Source organism: Vidua chalybeata, chromosome 5 (assembly GCF_026979565.1).
Source record: "Vidua chalybeata isolate OUT-0048 chromosome 5, bVidCha1 merged haplotype, whole genome shotgun sequence".
NCBI classification, from domain to species: Eukaryota; Metazoa; Chordata; class Aves; order Passeriformes; family Viduidae; genus Vidua; species Vidua chalybeata.
Window position 1 is genome coordinate 63,747,494 of NC_071534.1, and position 14,954 is coordinate 63,762,447.

General features: G+C 36.7%; 1 protein-coding gene across 1 annotated transcript in view; it reads right to left on the reverse strand.

The window, feature by feature from the left end:
• The window catches only part of SEMA3A (semaphorin 3A), a 172,452-nt gene that overhangs the window by 64,138 nt on the left and 93,360 nt on the right, over positions 1-14,954 (reverse strand). Inside the window, exons 5-6 of the mRNA XM_053942375.1 lie at positions 10,331-10,424; positions 3,346-3,465 (exon numbers count right to left, since the gene is read on the reverse strand). Coding sequence (XP_053798350.1) covers positions 3,346-3,465; positions 10,331-10,424 — 214 coding nt within the window. The remainder of the gene's footprint in view (positions 1-3,345; positions 3,466-10,330; positions 10,425-14,954) is intronic.

A 14,954-nucleotide genomic window follows, 5' to 3' on the forward strand; every position in this document is an offset into this window, starting at 1 on the left:
ACATGACTCAGTCTGGGGCACTGAACTGCAGCTTTTCATGTCCAAGATGACTTCCCTGAGCACCAGCTTATTTTACTGTGTTTTTGCAAATGCTTCCTTGTCACATCTGGCCAGCTCTGTATCAATAATTAAATATACACTGCTACAGTGACTGATGTATAGTTCCCTAGCTTCTAGATGAATGCCCTGACTACATGGCTATAGAATCAGTCTCCCTTGTTTTATTTGGCTTGGTGACTGTTTAATTATTTATACAAAATGAAAACTTTAGAAGCCTGTGAGCATTTAATATCTCTAAGAGACTTAAGAAGTCTTTAAGAGCTGCTGGTCAGCACCTTCCCTTGAGCCAGGCAGAGTTCTCTTCCCCAAAACATGCAATGTCTGTAAGAAGGTTGAGCATGTCCAGAATGTGACTGTGTGATGTCTGTAGGAACTCTCTGTTCCTGCTTAAATCCCAAAAACTCAATCACTCTGTGTAATGTTATTCTACTTTTATGCCAGCTCAGGGCAGATAATTTCTGGGAAAAGTTTGCAAGCTCTTCACGTGCAACTGTCTTCTCCTCTCCATTTTTGGTACCAATCAGCTGTGTTTTCTGCTCCCTGTCAGCTCTGACCTTAGCCTCAACATGGAAAAAAAAAAGCAGTTTAGCTCCTGCTCTGACTAAAGTAAACACTAGCAAGGACTTAGAACTGGATGTCTCACCACCTAACTATTAAACTCTACGGAGATAAGAATTTTTCTCTAAGTTTGATCAGAACTGTTGTTCTGCAGCTTTCAGTATATGACCCTTAGAATACTGTTTTTTTACCTGAGGCTAAACACACTGTAAAAAGCAACTAGGAAAGCAAACCCACCCCTACACAGAAATCCATGTATTTACTAAAAAATTTATAAAGGTCTACAAACTTAAGGTTCAAAAATAGTTTGTACAGATCTTTAAGAAAGCAGTGAACATCTCAATCTTCAATGAGAGCTTGTTTCATTAAAAACATATCCACTTTAACAACGTGCAAACACAGAGCTTCTTTTGTAATTACATTTTAAGAAGAAAAATGACAAATTAAAAACAATAATCAAAGGACCAGCATGCCTGCAGAGTTTCAAACCCAAACTGTTATCAATTTTGGATTTCCATGTTAGATGCTGAAATTAGGAGAGCTGTGTGAAAAGGCTGCCAGGATCTTATCACTGGGAAATTAACAGTAAAGCCTCAGAGCCTCCAATAGGAATGTTGTACTGCAGATTTTAGGCCAATCTTTCCATATTAGGAAGGTAAATGTATTAAGTTGCACTGGAGAGAGAGACTTCAAAAATGTACTTAAGGCTCATTCTCTATTAAATTATGGACAGTTATGAGAATAATTTCTAAAGGTTTCAATTTGATTCTTATCTTGTTTTAAATTAAGTTTGAAACTTTCCATACAAGAATATAGTGCAAGAACTTTACTTACGAGTTGGAAATCACCTTCACCCTGGGATACAAAAAATGCTTTCTATTTTTATGTTCATTCTGTAAAATACTTAAATTCAAGAAAGCATGAGGTTCATCAGCTCCCCACCTTGAGCACAAAGCAGTTGTGGTTTCTGCACCGTCAGATGTAACCTTAGTGCTAATTTGGGAAAAGCAGTTCTCACATTTGGTGCTGAAAGACTGATAACCGAATCCACAACGGAATGACACAAATTCAGCAGTGAAGTACAGGGCCTGTGGACAATGCCTGTGTTTTCCCACTGCATAAATCCTCCTGACTCAGCTGTCATTGTGCAAATCTACTGCACAAAAGCAGATTTTGCTTGCATGACTGAGTTTAAAATGTCATCATGACTATCATAACTAAAGTTGATGTTGGTCATCTTTAATACATTATTACTCTACCAGGTATCAAGATAGATGGGTATGTCAATAACCCTTGTACTTTACTGTTTCCTGAAGACCAGAAATCTTGTTTACTGTCATAATAAAATAACCCAATGAATACAATTTTTGTGTTACTGGATAAACACAGATTGTAGAACTGAAACATTGTAGTCCTGAATCTATTCTCCAGACAGATAGTTGTCTACATGAATTGCAGCAAAACTACATTTAACAGGATATGCATCAGATTCATAAACTTGTCATATACACACTTACATGATACGTGTATCCAATGTATGTTATATATAGAGTTAATCCAACTTGCAAGAGCATCTTGTGGTTTTAATTATGAGTCAGAGGCTGATGTTGTTATGGATTGTATATACAGCTAATGTGACATCCAGTTTGATACTAGAAGGTCTTGACTAGCTAATAACAAACTGAGTTTTAAAACATACTCTGCTCTTACACATTAAAATTTGCGTGAACAGTTTGCACTAAATTGTAAAACCACATAAGAAAGCCTGAACCTCAGCAGAGACATAAATAATATGGCTAGGAGCAAAAAATGTCTAAGAATAAAATAATTTGTGAATTCAAAAACAGGAGTGCAGGTGCAAGCAGTATGTACAGCAAAAGCAGAGCTAGTTAACTCTTAAAAAATTCCAATTTAAATTAACTCAGCAACTACAGTTAGTATTACTTAATTTAAATGTCATCTTTTTCAGACAATGAACTCTCATTTCCAAAATGCTTGTATCCTTGTATAGCTAAAGCCAAGTGTAATTCCATTTGAGCTATTGGCAATTTGACTTCAGTAGAACTTGGACAGAGTACTCAGATGCATTCTAAAGTATATTGGTACATGAAGCCAAAATAAAATTTTCTCTGAAACTATCTTTCCCTCTTCAGACATACAAATAAACAACCACAGGCTTGATTACTAATATCCATACAATAATGCAAGCTATTGTGCCTTGCTAAACTATTGGATATTTTGAAACCAAATCACTTGTAAACCCCTGGACCCTCTTCTCTTTTTCCAAACTCCTGACAACTTTGGCTTGCTTATGAGGTTCTGCTGGTTGACTTTCTGCTGGATGTGGCCAGTGTCCCCTTCAACCCAGCAAGAATTAAACCTTGTACAAGGCACAATCCTGCCCAAAACTCTGGAGCTAGTTTGTGTTCATGTGTGGCTGATGCCTCAAGCCTTGAGTTTCTATCCAACTTGCATGAATGTGCTGCTCACATCCAACTTGCATGTCTGTGTGTGTTCTAAATTTAATCACACTCCACAAATCTCAGTGTAATTAAACCAAAAAATGCTTCTTTATAAATCACTTTTGATTAGTTTAACTGGTTTAAGACAGAATTCTGCCCCAAATAAAAGAGGAGTGTATATGTCACAGATGTTGCTGGAACAGAGCTGTGTGCTAGTCTTTAATGGCTGGATGAGTGTAACCAGAGAAATGTACATTTTACATACCATTTAGCCACCGGGAGTCGTGCTGCTCTGTTCTGATGGGATGGTGATGCCCCAGAGTTCGGAAAATGGCAAAGTCCCTGCCCATGAAGTCTGCTGCTGTGCCAGAGTATAGTTCTCCATCTGTGGGAGGACATAATTGTAAGCAATATTCCTCAATTTTCCAGTCATGGCAAGTCAGAGAAAGCTGTCATATGTTCATATTTCACTAATAGGGATAATGAGTAAATTATAAAATAACAAGCCATATGCAACGTATTGTCATTGAAAATAGAGATTAAACCCAATTTCTCACTGCAGAGCTTAATTGTAACCTCTCACAAATGAGCTGTATCTGCAGAATGCTGGTGAGCTTTGCAAAAATATGTTTGAATTCTTAGTCTGGAACAGTGGCAGCCAGTGCACCTACCCTAGCAGGCAGGAGCATGCAGCCTCAGAAAACCTACCTGACTGTGAAATTGCCCTCTTTAGAACAGGAGTTTGGTTTGGAGACCCTCCAACCTGCTGGGTTTATGTGACTCTGGGAACTGAAGAGTCCAGCTCAGTCACTTTTGGTTCAGAAAGTCCTTAGGTCCCTTCAATTTTTCCTAGAAATTAAGTGGTTTTTACTTTAGTTGGTTTGAGGGGCTTTTTTGTTTTGTGTTGCATTTTTGGTTTGGGATTTGTTGTTGGTGGTGGTTTTGTTTTGTTCCTCTTGTTGCTGTTTTGTTATGGTTTGTTTCTTTACTCTCTTTTTTTCTCAGCAGATCCTCAGAAAACAGTATATTTTTACAGGAAAGACAGAACATGCCTTTCTCCTTTGGCCACCTTTGTAACTGTGGTACTGGCAAAGGGCAACAGCTAAGGGAGAGAATAAACGAGATCATTCCCTGCTACCTTGACCCCCATGCATTTCACAGTGAACAACTGAACTAAAAATTGACTTCAGCCCATAAATGGCACATACACAGCCTAGCTGGAGATGAACCTCATGCCAGTGTGTCCCTCCTCAGGCAGCTAGAAGTACCACAGAGGAGACAGAGGAGGGGGGAGAGAGAGAAACTGTCTAAATTCTAAGGAGCAGGTCAAGTTAGATACCTGCCAGCTGGAAGAGAGTGTAATAATAATAGTGACATTGCAATGAGACCCACAGAAAAGAAACAGGGATCAAAGCACAACACATATCTTTCTGACATTAATTTACAGCTTGTCCATGAAATCACTGAATCAAAAATGCTAGAAATGCATTTTTAGGACTGTGTTCTACATCAGTATGTGAAATTAGATAATCTACCCTATATTGTTAAAATGGAATTAAAAAGCATTATTCCTTCCAGCTACTACTTTCAAACTACCCATATTACACAGGCCCCTTGTGAAAAAGACAAGTTTGAGGATAAAATAACACTTTCTTTAGCTAAGGTAATACATTTTTCATGGTCATGATGAACTCTACCATATCCTCATTTTAAAATACTCCTTTAGGAACAAGTTTATAATTTTCATGGCAATTTTAGGTATTTCCAGAGCAGGACAACCAGATCCAAGCATGCCTATTGGATATCACTGGCATCTTTTCTCCTGAACACTGACACCATGAAATCACTGACTGAACCCAGAGTGGCTCTGCAACCATATGGTAGCTGTGAAAGTCAGGAAGGGTGAAAACATGATAGTGGAAAGGCGTGGAATTGAATGAATTCACGGCAGAGATTAGAAGCAAATAGACCAGTCATGCCCAGCAGGAGGTGTAATCAGAAGGGAAACAGAACAGCATATCATTAATTAACGATTTACCATTCTTTTATGTCATTTTCAACTTTTTTTGAAGGGGAGACAATCACTTAATTGTAGTTATTATTATGTACAGAGTATGCAGCTGAGATTCTAAAGATCATAAAACCTTTTTGCCTGTGAAAAGGGCTTTGATGCTATGCTTAACCTTTCTTTAACCCTATCTTCATTTTCTTGTCTTTCAATTCCCAGTGAGTTCTGATAAATCAATAGAAATCAAAGCAGAAAGGAAAAACCAACAAGGCCTATTTTTCTTCTCAGTTATCAACAGATCTAAAGGTCAATCAGTCAAGGAAAAAGAATCTATATTTAATACTATATTGCTAAAATTTAACCAAATACAATTTGAAAACTAATGAAAATTGTATATTTTAAATATTTAGAATTGTAAGGTCTTTTTGACACCTCTGTTTCTAACTTGATATATAAACACCACAGGAAATGAACATATTTTCCAGGCTGGACTCAGCTCAACCCAAGAGGACACCACAAGGCTCTTGTGGCTCATACTTTTTCTTCAGTAGTGACAGGATAAAAGTTTTGCCAATAACTGGCTTCAGCATGTTTCAAATAAGGAAGGGTCTGTAGAAAACTGTCTGACCTTTCTATCATCTCTACTACAGCCACTCCAAGTTTCATGATACTAAACCAGTGCCTGCAGTTTGAACTAATCTGCTGTAGTCATGCAAAAAGGGTATTTTGACTTCTTCCAGACAGAAATACCAAGGAATACCATTTATTTTTGTAAGGCTTTAGATAATTTTTGCAAAATTCAGGGTGAGCCTCAAGTCATGTCCCAGATGTGCACATCATTTGAGTTAGTACTATGCAAAAGCTGTATGAGGATTTTGCCTCCTGTCTAGATAGAAGTACATTCATCTTTATTTCCCTGTGCATACCTTCTTTTGGACTGAAATTTACTCATTGCTACTCTGGAAAATGATTCCTTAATGTTACTGATAGTCTTCACTGTGTTACTTCTACTGTCAGCAGTTTTAAAAGAAGTTTTATAGACTTTAAGAATAAAGTGGAAATTAATAGTTTGAAAACTGATAAACATTTATCAAAGGGAAAGAATGAAGGAGAAAAAAAAAAAAGAAAAAACTAATCACTTTGTATTTCCATCCCAGTAGCAAAAAGGAACCACTGTCTAGAACATGACCTTCAGTTGTTTGCATAGATAAAAAATATGTGTTGGAAAAAAAACACCTATTGTAAAGGAGCAGCTTGCTGACACACAAATGTAATCAGAGATACATATATTGACTTTACTAAATAAAGAGGCAACAGTTAAAAGTCCATAGTAATGCTGATTTTTGGAGGGAAGGAACCATTTACATAAACAGCACAGAACTCTGAATAACTCCCCAAGGTCATGAGATACAAAGAAGTTGAAAACTATGCAATATGCATCTATTTGATAAATTGTTTCTATTCAGCTTTTAAATAAGATTGTATTCTGAAAGAAAATAATTTGTGGAGAGTAAAAAACTGTAAACTTTCCTTTTGAAGTAGTTAGGAATTTGAATGAATGAGAAATATTGGCAAAACCAAGCCCTGAATGTCACAATTGCTCTCAATGGTAAAAGGGTTCACAAATGAAATCTATCCTTGGTTAAAAGGTTTATTCACTAAAGCTGAGATTTTTCAGACATAGAGGTATGCACTTCTTTTGAAGTCAATAACTAAAACTTCCCAGAAAGTACAGTAATTTTAAAATCTTGAAACTCATATGTACTTATTAGCTAATTTCTAAGAAATAGAGTACTGAAGTTCTTAACTAGTGAAAAGCCACTGTCTTTCAGATCATATTAATACATATTTGGGAACATTAAGGCACCTAAACTGATTTTTAAAAATGAAAAAATAAATAATTGTTAAAATCTAAAACGAATTGTGACTTGTAAAAGGAAAAATAAAACAAAAACAAAAAACCACAAACAAACAAACAAACAAAAAAAAAACAAAACAAAAAAAAAAAAAATCCCAAAAAAAACCCAAAACACAAAAAAACCTAACAGTGAGACACAGGAGCATAAAAAGCTTTGAGGATTCTGGATAACCTAAGCTTTTGAAAATCCCAAATGGTCATTTCCTTAAACAAACTGTTGTTGGGACAATGCTGCTTCCTTCTCTGAAGGTTTTTTTTTTTTCAACTGTCCCAATACAATTCCTTTAGTCTAACACATTCAGTGATATTTTCTCCTGTGATTATATTCCCTGGAAACCATGCTGCTTCTCATTTTCCTCCTGCCCTGGCATACTTGTGAGTGGTGCCCAGGGATTTCTTAGTCTCTACATTTCATGCATTAACCCACTCAAATGGAGACTGTTTAGTTAGCAGCACAGAGATGGGAATGGCTGCACAGTGTCTTACATTACTAGGAACTACTTGTATCATGTTCCCAGCTGACATTTACTTTAGAGTAGGGTAGCACTAACCAACTTTAATGAACAACTGTTAAAAAAATAATGAAAAATGTTTGCAGGTGGATGGAACAAGGAATGTATACTGGAAAAATATTGGAACAATTTAATAATGATGAACTGTTTATTTTCATTTTGCTTTAGTGTGGCTTTTTTTTCTTTTTTTTTAATACTATTAATTTTTTTAGGAGAGAGGGAAAACTGAAGATCTTCTTTACACTGGTAAGAGTTTGTTTCAGCTGAAATATAGAATATGCCTCCTGGGTACTAATGGCTATTAAAGACCTGAAGGTACTTTTCTTGCAAAATAACATTCATGTTTTGCCCAAATTCCTACATTTCACTTACCTAAAATTTACTTTCCAGTTATGGTGTCAAAAACATATTCTCCTTCCACACTTTGCAAAATATCTGTTTAATGCTTCTGATGAAGAAGAGAGATAATGTTTCCCTCCTGTAAGTAACCATCTAAAATACTCTTCTCAACCTTTTTTTTTTTTACTTTCCTGATAGTTTGAATTACTAACTATAACATTGTATTTAAATGAATGCTGGGAAATTCTTTTGCATAACTGCCCTCTTAAATCTTAGATAAACCATGTTCACTTACGAGGACAAATATTCTGCCACGTGAAGGGCCAGGAGTAGCTGAGTTACAGCTCAGCCAAGGAGAAGAGAAGCAGCAGTGTATCCATGTCCCTGTTGTGACACCTTTGTGGTTAAGAGGCTCCTCTGGCCTTCATGCCCACCCATGCTTCATTCCCGTGCTCCCTGCTTTGGAGAGGAGCTGGACCAAACCTCTCCATGCAGTCATTGCTTTGCCAGTTCATCCCCTGTTTCTCAACTGCTTGGAGGGGGGGGGGGAATTATTTTGCCTTGGGTCATCATTTTACCATAAAAAGCAAGGGTTTTCTGGCAAAGAGAAGTTATTTTTAGGCAAAGAACCAGCAGTGAATTTGGCATACACCCTCTGCAATACACACTCTGCAGAAAAGGGTCGCAGGAAATGCAGCATCATAATCAGTAATTGTTGCTGTGCTTTTTACAAGTAATGCAGTGTAGCTGTGAGGCAACTATAAGGAGGCAGAGAAAGAAGGCTGCTCGTGTTCAGGATGCAAGAATGCTAATTTTAGTTTCACCCTGAGTTTTGTGTGACTGAAGCAGAAATTTTTCATTGGCTTTGAATGCTCAATTTGCACCATTTTCTATTGTGTTATTACACCCAGTGGCTCTAACTGAGGCCTGATTGAAAACAAATGATCATGCTCAGTCTATTCTTTATTAGAAGAAAATATACATGGAGTGAAAATTATAGTGACAGGAAGCAAGCTCAAGAAAGCAAAGATGTTTTAAAGATGTGAAATCTCAGCCAAGGGAAGTAAGATAATCATATTTGTGATGGACTGAGTGAGAAAAAAAAAAGGAATGTGAAAAGCTAGATGCTGTTGACTTTGTGCAGTTGCATACCAGTTATACCATGTAATACTGGCTTGTCATCATTCTCTTCTTTATTGTATATTAAAGTAAATAGTAAAGCTATTCGCTTGAGAATAGCTCTGTCACAAATTCAAGTTGCTCCAGGCACCAATTTATACACTGGCCTTTTACACATACTTTTTTTTCTTTCTGTTTGTACAGGGTACAAGTTGGAGCAAGATGTGGATGTCTTTCCTGTTTTTCCTGTTAAAAAGTGTGTGTCCCCAGGTTAGCTCATCACCTGGGATCATTATGGGCCTTTAAGATCAGGAAATGAGGCACACTTAGGACTAAATTTTTGTTGCTGTCTGTTTTGAATAGCTTAATTTTTAAATGCAAAGTAAATAGAATAAGGGCAGAAGGTAAGCAAGGCCCTAGGCTAACAATATGAACAAAGGCCTGAATAAACCAATGTATCTCATTATGTGTCATTTCCTGAAGACTTCTGAGATATGAGAATCTCCAATTTTCTCAAACTATTGTTGAATTTGAAGTTGTAATAAATTGCCAGAATGTTACATGTAAAGATGGTAAAGATAAGGTGGCTACACCTAAGCAGAGGTGTAGGGCAAGAAGAATCTGTTTCCTTCTAATTTAGTCTCACAAAACATCTTTTTGCCTTTTTGTGAAGGTGAAGTAATAGCAATGAACATATTTAATTTAATTAGATAAGTTAAATCAATTACATAAATTAAATCAATTGCATTAGTTCAATTAGATTGACACAATCCAGTTGCTCCGTATTTACATATTCCATGAAATGAAGTATTACCAATTCAGAAACACTTAATTTATTTCTTTGTGATCTGGCCAGGAATTTAACTTTATTTACTATCTGACAGATCTCTTCAGCTGAACCATCACCTTAGGGTCTAGACCAGTGGTTGTTAATTGATCTCCAGCTTCCATGCAAGGTATAGTTGGGTGACAGACATTCCTCAGCAGAAAAACTGATATAAGGAATTATTTATTCCTGCTCTCACTTAGCTCTCAGCTGTGCTTGTGTGGCCACCAGTGTGGCCAGCCTGTCAGTGGGTGACTAAAATGCCTCTACCAAGATGTGAAAAGGAAAAGCACTTAGCAGAATCGAGGTCCCAGAGGGGTATAAAGCAGCTCTTATGACACCTGAACCTTGGTTTACACCTCAGGACACTTGGGTCAACTGTATTAAACCAGAATTACTTTAACCTGGAAATAAATTGCATAAAACAATTGCCTATTGTAAGTGCTGCAAGGAGGAAAAAAAAGCGGAAAACTGGCAAATTATTTACAGTGAATGCACATCTCATTGAACTTGTTATGTGGCACCTACCTACTAAAAGTGAGGCTGTCAGCAGTTTGGGATCATAAGGGCTTTTCCCCCGCCCATTTTCAAAATGTGACTCTTCCATTCTAAAAATGTTGTCCTGTGAAATAAAAAAAATAAATTAAAATTTAAAAAAATGCAAAAAGAAGGTAAAAGCAACATTATTTGATTAAAGAAAACTAAGAAGTAATTTGAACTGTGGTCAAGAAGAGTGCAGTGTATGCGAGTCCTAGTGGGGTTTGTGGCTTCAGGGAAGTCAAATTGCATTGGGTGAGGATCTCCTAAAAGTGCCCATCTCCTAATTAGTTTGTGCTGAATCCTAGTCAAAGGCAAAAATACACATAAACAGCTTGTGTCTCTTCTGTTCCACTTTGCATATCATTTATTTTCATATTAATTTTCATGGGTTTATTGAATTCTTTTTGCTTTCACTGAGAATACATCTGAGTAACGGTAACTGAAGAAGCAGAAATTTGAAACTTTTATCTGAAAAAAAGATAAAATCTATTTTTTACTGACTATTATTTTCTGAAATGTGCCATCACTATAGGTTAGTACATAACATGATGCTAAATTCTGCTTTTCCTAGCCTGACTATATCCTCAAATTCAATTTCAATTGCATCAAGAAAGCAATTATTATTATTATTATTATTATTATTATTACTACTCAATACCTTGAGATGAAACTTTTAAAATATACAGGCTGAGGGCAAATCATAGGGGAATATAAACCAAGATTAAAAAGGGCCTCAGTCAACACCAAGTCAAATGAAGGTAAATAAATCCAAAGCAATGGGCTTTTCAGTACATTTAATTAATTTTAACTGGGGGACCAAGTCTGCCAATCAATTTGAATAGTATGTTTATCTTACATTTTGCACTGAGGATAAAACCAGAAGAACAGATGCTTTTTGCACAGAAGTCTTCAATATTCACTGAAGGCTTGTGAAGACCTCAGAAAAACCTTGGATTTCCATTTTCCACCTGCATTGTGGTTAATTTGCACTGACACTAATTAAGTCAAGGAGCCCCAAAGAGAAGAGATCGACCTCCACCTTGGAAGCAGCATCCTCCTTGGCTCCCTGCCTTCACTATATTGCTCATCCATACTGAACCCACGCATGGGCCAGGCTAGGGACCAAACTTCCAAATAGTGTTATTTTAAACCCACTGTGTCCATGATTCTGTAAGCCACAGACTACAGATTTTATTACAGGCTTGTTCAATTACATCACAGAAGCACGTATCTGAGTGCATTTATTACATATTTTCAAAAGCACGTGAGATGGATTTCACATTTCCTTCCATTCACTGAAGAAAAACACGAAGGGAGAATGAACTGTTAGGAGGATAGCCATCTATGGCTTACTGCACTGTAAGTTAAAAAGGTTGGACACAACTTCGTGAAGTTTGATCCCAGAATTCAAGCACAATCTTCTAAGTCATGTTCTTGTACATGTAGCCTGCCTGACTATGTTTATACAGTCATCCTGTATCTGTAGTATCTGACACAGTATTAACATTTCTCTCTTTCTTATTGTCTTTCTTTCTGGTTCTTAGTAATCCAGACACATTCCTTGCTTCTCTCCAGTTTTCTGTCTTTTCTCCTTCTAACCAGAGATGAATAAATAACCAAACAGAAAAGCATTTCTGGAATTCTACTGTAGGGTCCATATCTAGATCTTGCACAATAAATAAACGTAGTAAATTGATGAGAATGCTAAACCTCAACTGCAATAATAGAAGATGGCACTAATGCTACAAGCCATTATTGAAAATGTTATTATCAATCTACATTTCTTGGCATTTGGCACAATCTTGGCATTTCTCCTTAGTAGATGATAATTGCTCAACCTGCATACCAATTTATATCTGATAAGGCTACAGAGTCAGTGGCATGACAGTTAAAGCAGAATATATTCCCAAAATAATCCCATGTGTCATTGTAAGACAAATAGGAAACAGATGTGAAAAGTGATTTGTTGTAGGAAGGATCTGATTTTTGACTGTATTCTTCTGGCTTATGTCACTGTAACTCTACTGATATTCGTGTGTAGAAGGCAAGAACAAGCAGAGACCCAGGTCAACCTAAATCAGAGATGATCTACCCTTCTCCTTGTGTTTGTGGAATAAAACAACTGAAATAAGAGGCCTGAAAGGAAAATCCCACAGTGTTTTCACATTTCAGTTAAAAAGCAATGAAGAGACAAGTACTGTAAGTTTCCAAATTTATGAGTGAGTAATAATGACAATAAATACATCATTGTTAAGTGACAAATAAATGTATCATGGTTAATCTGAGGCCCCAAGAGGTCTGATAAACATGCTGTAGGAAGTCTAACCTGTCACGAACAGGGCAACTTGCCCAAACAGCTTTTTGGGTGCTGAAATCAATCCACCTATATCTACAAACCAACAGAACATAAAGGCAACAGAGGAATAAAATCTTTTCTACATACCACCTGCCATTTTAAAAGCCTAGGAAGCAATATGACTTGTTATAGGTATTTGATCACACTAGTGACTTGTCTGTGGCATTTCCACCCAAATTTCATCAGTCTGCCTGGAGATAGCAAAGAACAAGGCTCTTCTCAGAGATTTAGGGGGTCTTTGGATTATGTCAATGTGGCCCTCTTTTGTACAGCACAGACAAGAGCTGTCAGATGGAAAGAATGCACACTGTTTTCAGAAAAATTCTGATCAGCTAGTAATTTTGCTGCTTCTTGGGTTTTGCAGTTAATTGAATACAAAGAATGGTACTGCAGTGAGTCAGCAAATGCCTGAGCCATAGACAGCAAAACCCCCTCTGTATTAAACAAACGCTCAATGTTGCAAAGTTTTATGAGGGATATTACGGAATCAAGGACAGGAATTCATGACAAAGCAAGATTGCCAGGTGGGAGAAAAGTTTCAAGAAATGCAAAAAGAAAAAAAGAAAAACAAAATTCAAAGAAAGGCCTTTGTAACTCAGCAATTAGCCCAATTTATTGTCTAAACCCTTTCATCAGTTGCATTGGCATTCCAAAAGGATATTACAATGCACTTCAAACCTTTTTTACAGATCCTTGTAGCTAAAAACCTTGCTGTGGCATGTTTTATGGGTTATTAAACACTAAGTTTATATCTCATTGATGCTTCTTTATAATCCATAGTAAAACCACTGAAAATGAGATTGTTTAGGTCTTGAAATTCCACAAACCCATAAAGAGAACAACTGACTGCTGGATCATGGTATGACATTAATTGTTTCACCTAGTAAATGCCTTGCATGGGAGGAGATAATGCTTCTAGCTCCTTAAAACATATGTTTTCCTGTAGCAGACAGTGTGATAGATGGCAAGATTTAGCCAAAAAGAACTACAGTTCAGTCCTGGAAATGAAGGAAAGAATTGTTGTGATTCCTGACGTTCTGCCACTTCCAGGCCCCAGAGACCTGCTTCCAAACAGCTGAAATACTGAAACAATGTGTCACATCATGACACTGAGTGGTGACAAGACCTTGCTATCTGACTAGGCATTTCACATCTTGTTATTGATAAACTTCAGTCAGCCAGTGAGCCAATAAAACATAATGCTATATATACATAAACATAACAACTCTGTATCTATTTATACATATATATATATATATATTTATACCCAGTATGATGACCTCTTAAACAATATTTTTGTATGTCTGCCTATACCTAACCCATCCAGTACTGTCTCCACATAACAAAGATAAGGGATATGACAAATTAGCTGTTATTGGTGTGTATATATATATATATATATATATATTATTTCCCAGTTTAGTACTACTGCCTTGCAGGTGAACATGTGGCCAGCAAGGATGCACTAAACTACCATCCTAAGTCTGGACAGCACTGACTGAATTGCTGAATTTCAGGGGGATTTTATTTATGTAACTTTTCTGGTAATTCTTGCAGAAATCATCCCAGAACTGCAGAGCCTAATGCAGCAAAACCACTGCTGGTCAATAAACACAGTGCAAGCAAATGATCTGAATAGACTTTGTTGATGGACTGTGTACAGCTACTATGGAATTACTACTGGTTTAAATTATTAGGCATGGAATGACAGCAGTGAAGCTCCCCAGCCATTCTAGTGCAATGGAATGAACTCATAGCCTTACTCTTGTAACCCTCAAACCACAAATAGAAAGGAGTACATTTCCAGGGTATTTTTCAGGGACTAAATGATTTTCACAAGAAGCTGCTGAACAAAGAATGGTCCAGAAACATGCAATGTGCCAAGAACCTTAGGAACTATCATAATTTTTGTTTAATCAAAAAAGTAGAGTTGGCCATAGCTGTGAGAATTTTTGATGTTGACATTCCTCTTACTATTTACACAGACTCTGCTGTGCTATGATGAAGTATGTCATAAAAGAAACTGATCAAGAAAAAAAGAAGGTAAACCCCAAAAGTAACACTCCTGACCGAAAACCCCAGAAAAAAAAAATAGCTCCAAAGGATTTCCAGAGTGCCTGGAGTATAACAATGCACCTATTGTGCATTGGAGGACTTTAAAGCCAGTGGCAATGTCTCTTAATTGAGTAAGAAGTTGCTGGCATAGAAATATTTTGTTCTCTGTATTGTTCAGTATTGGAAAGTTCAAAAGGCAAA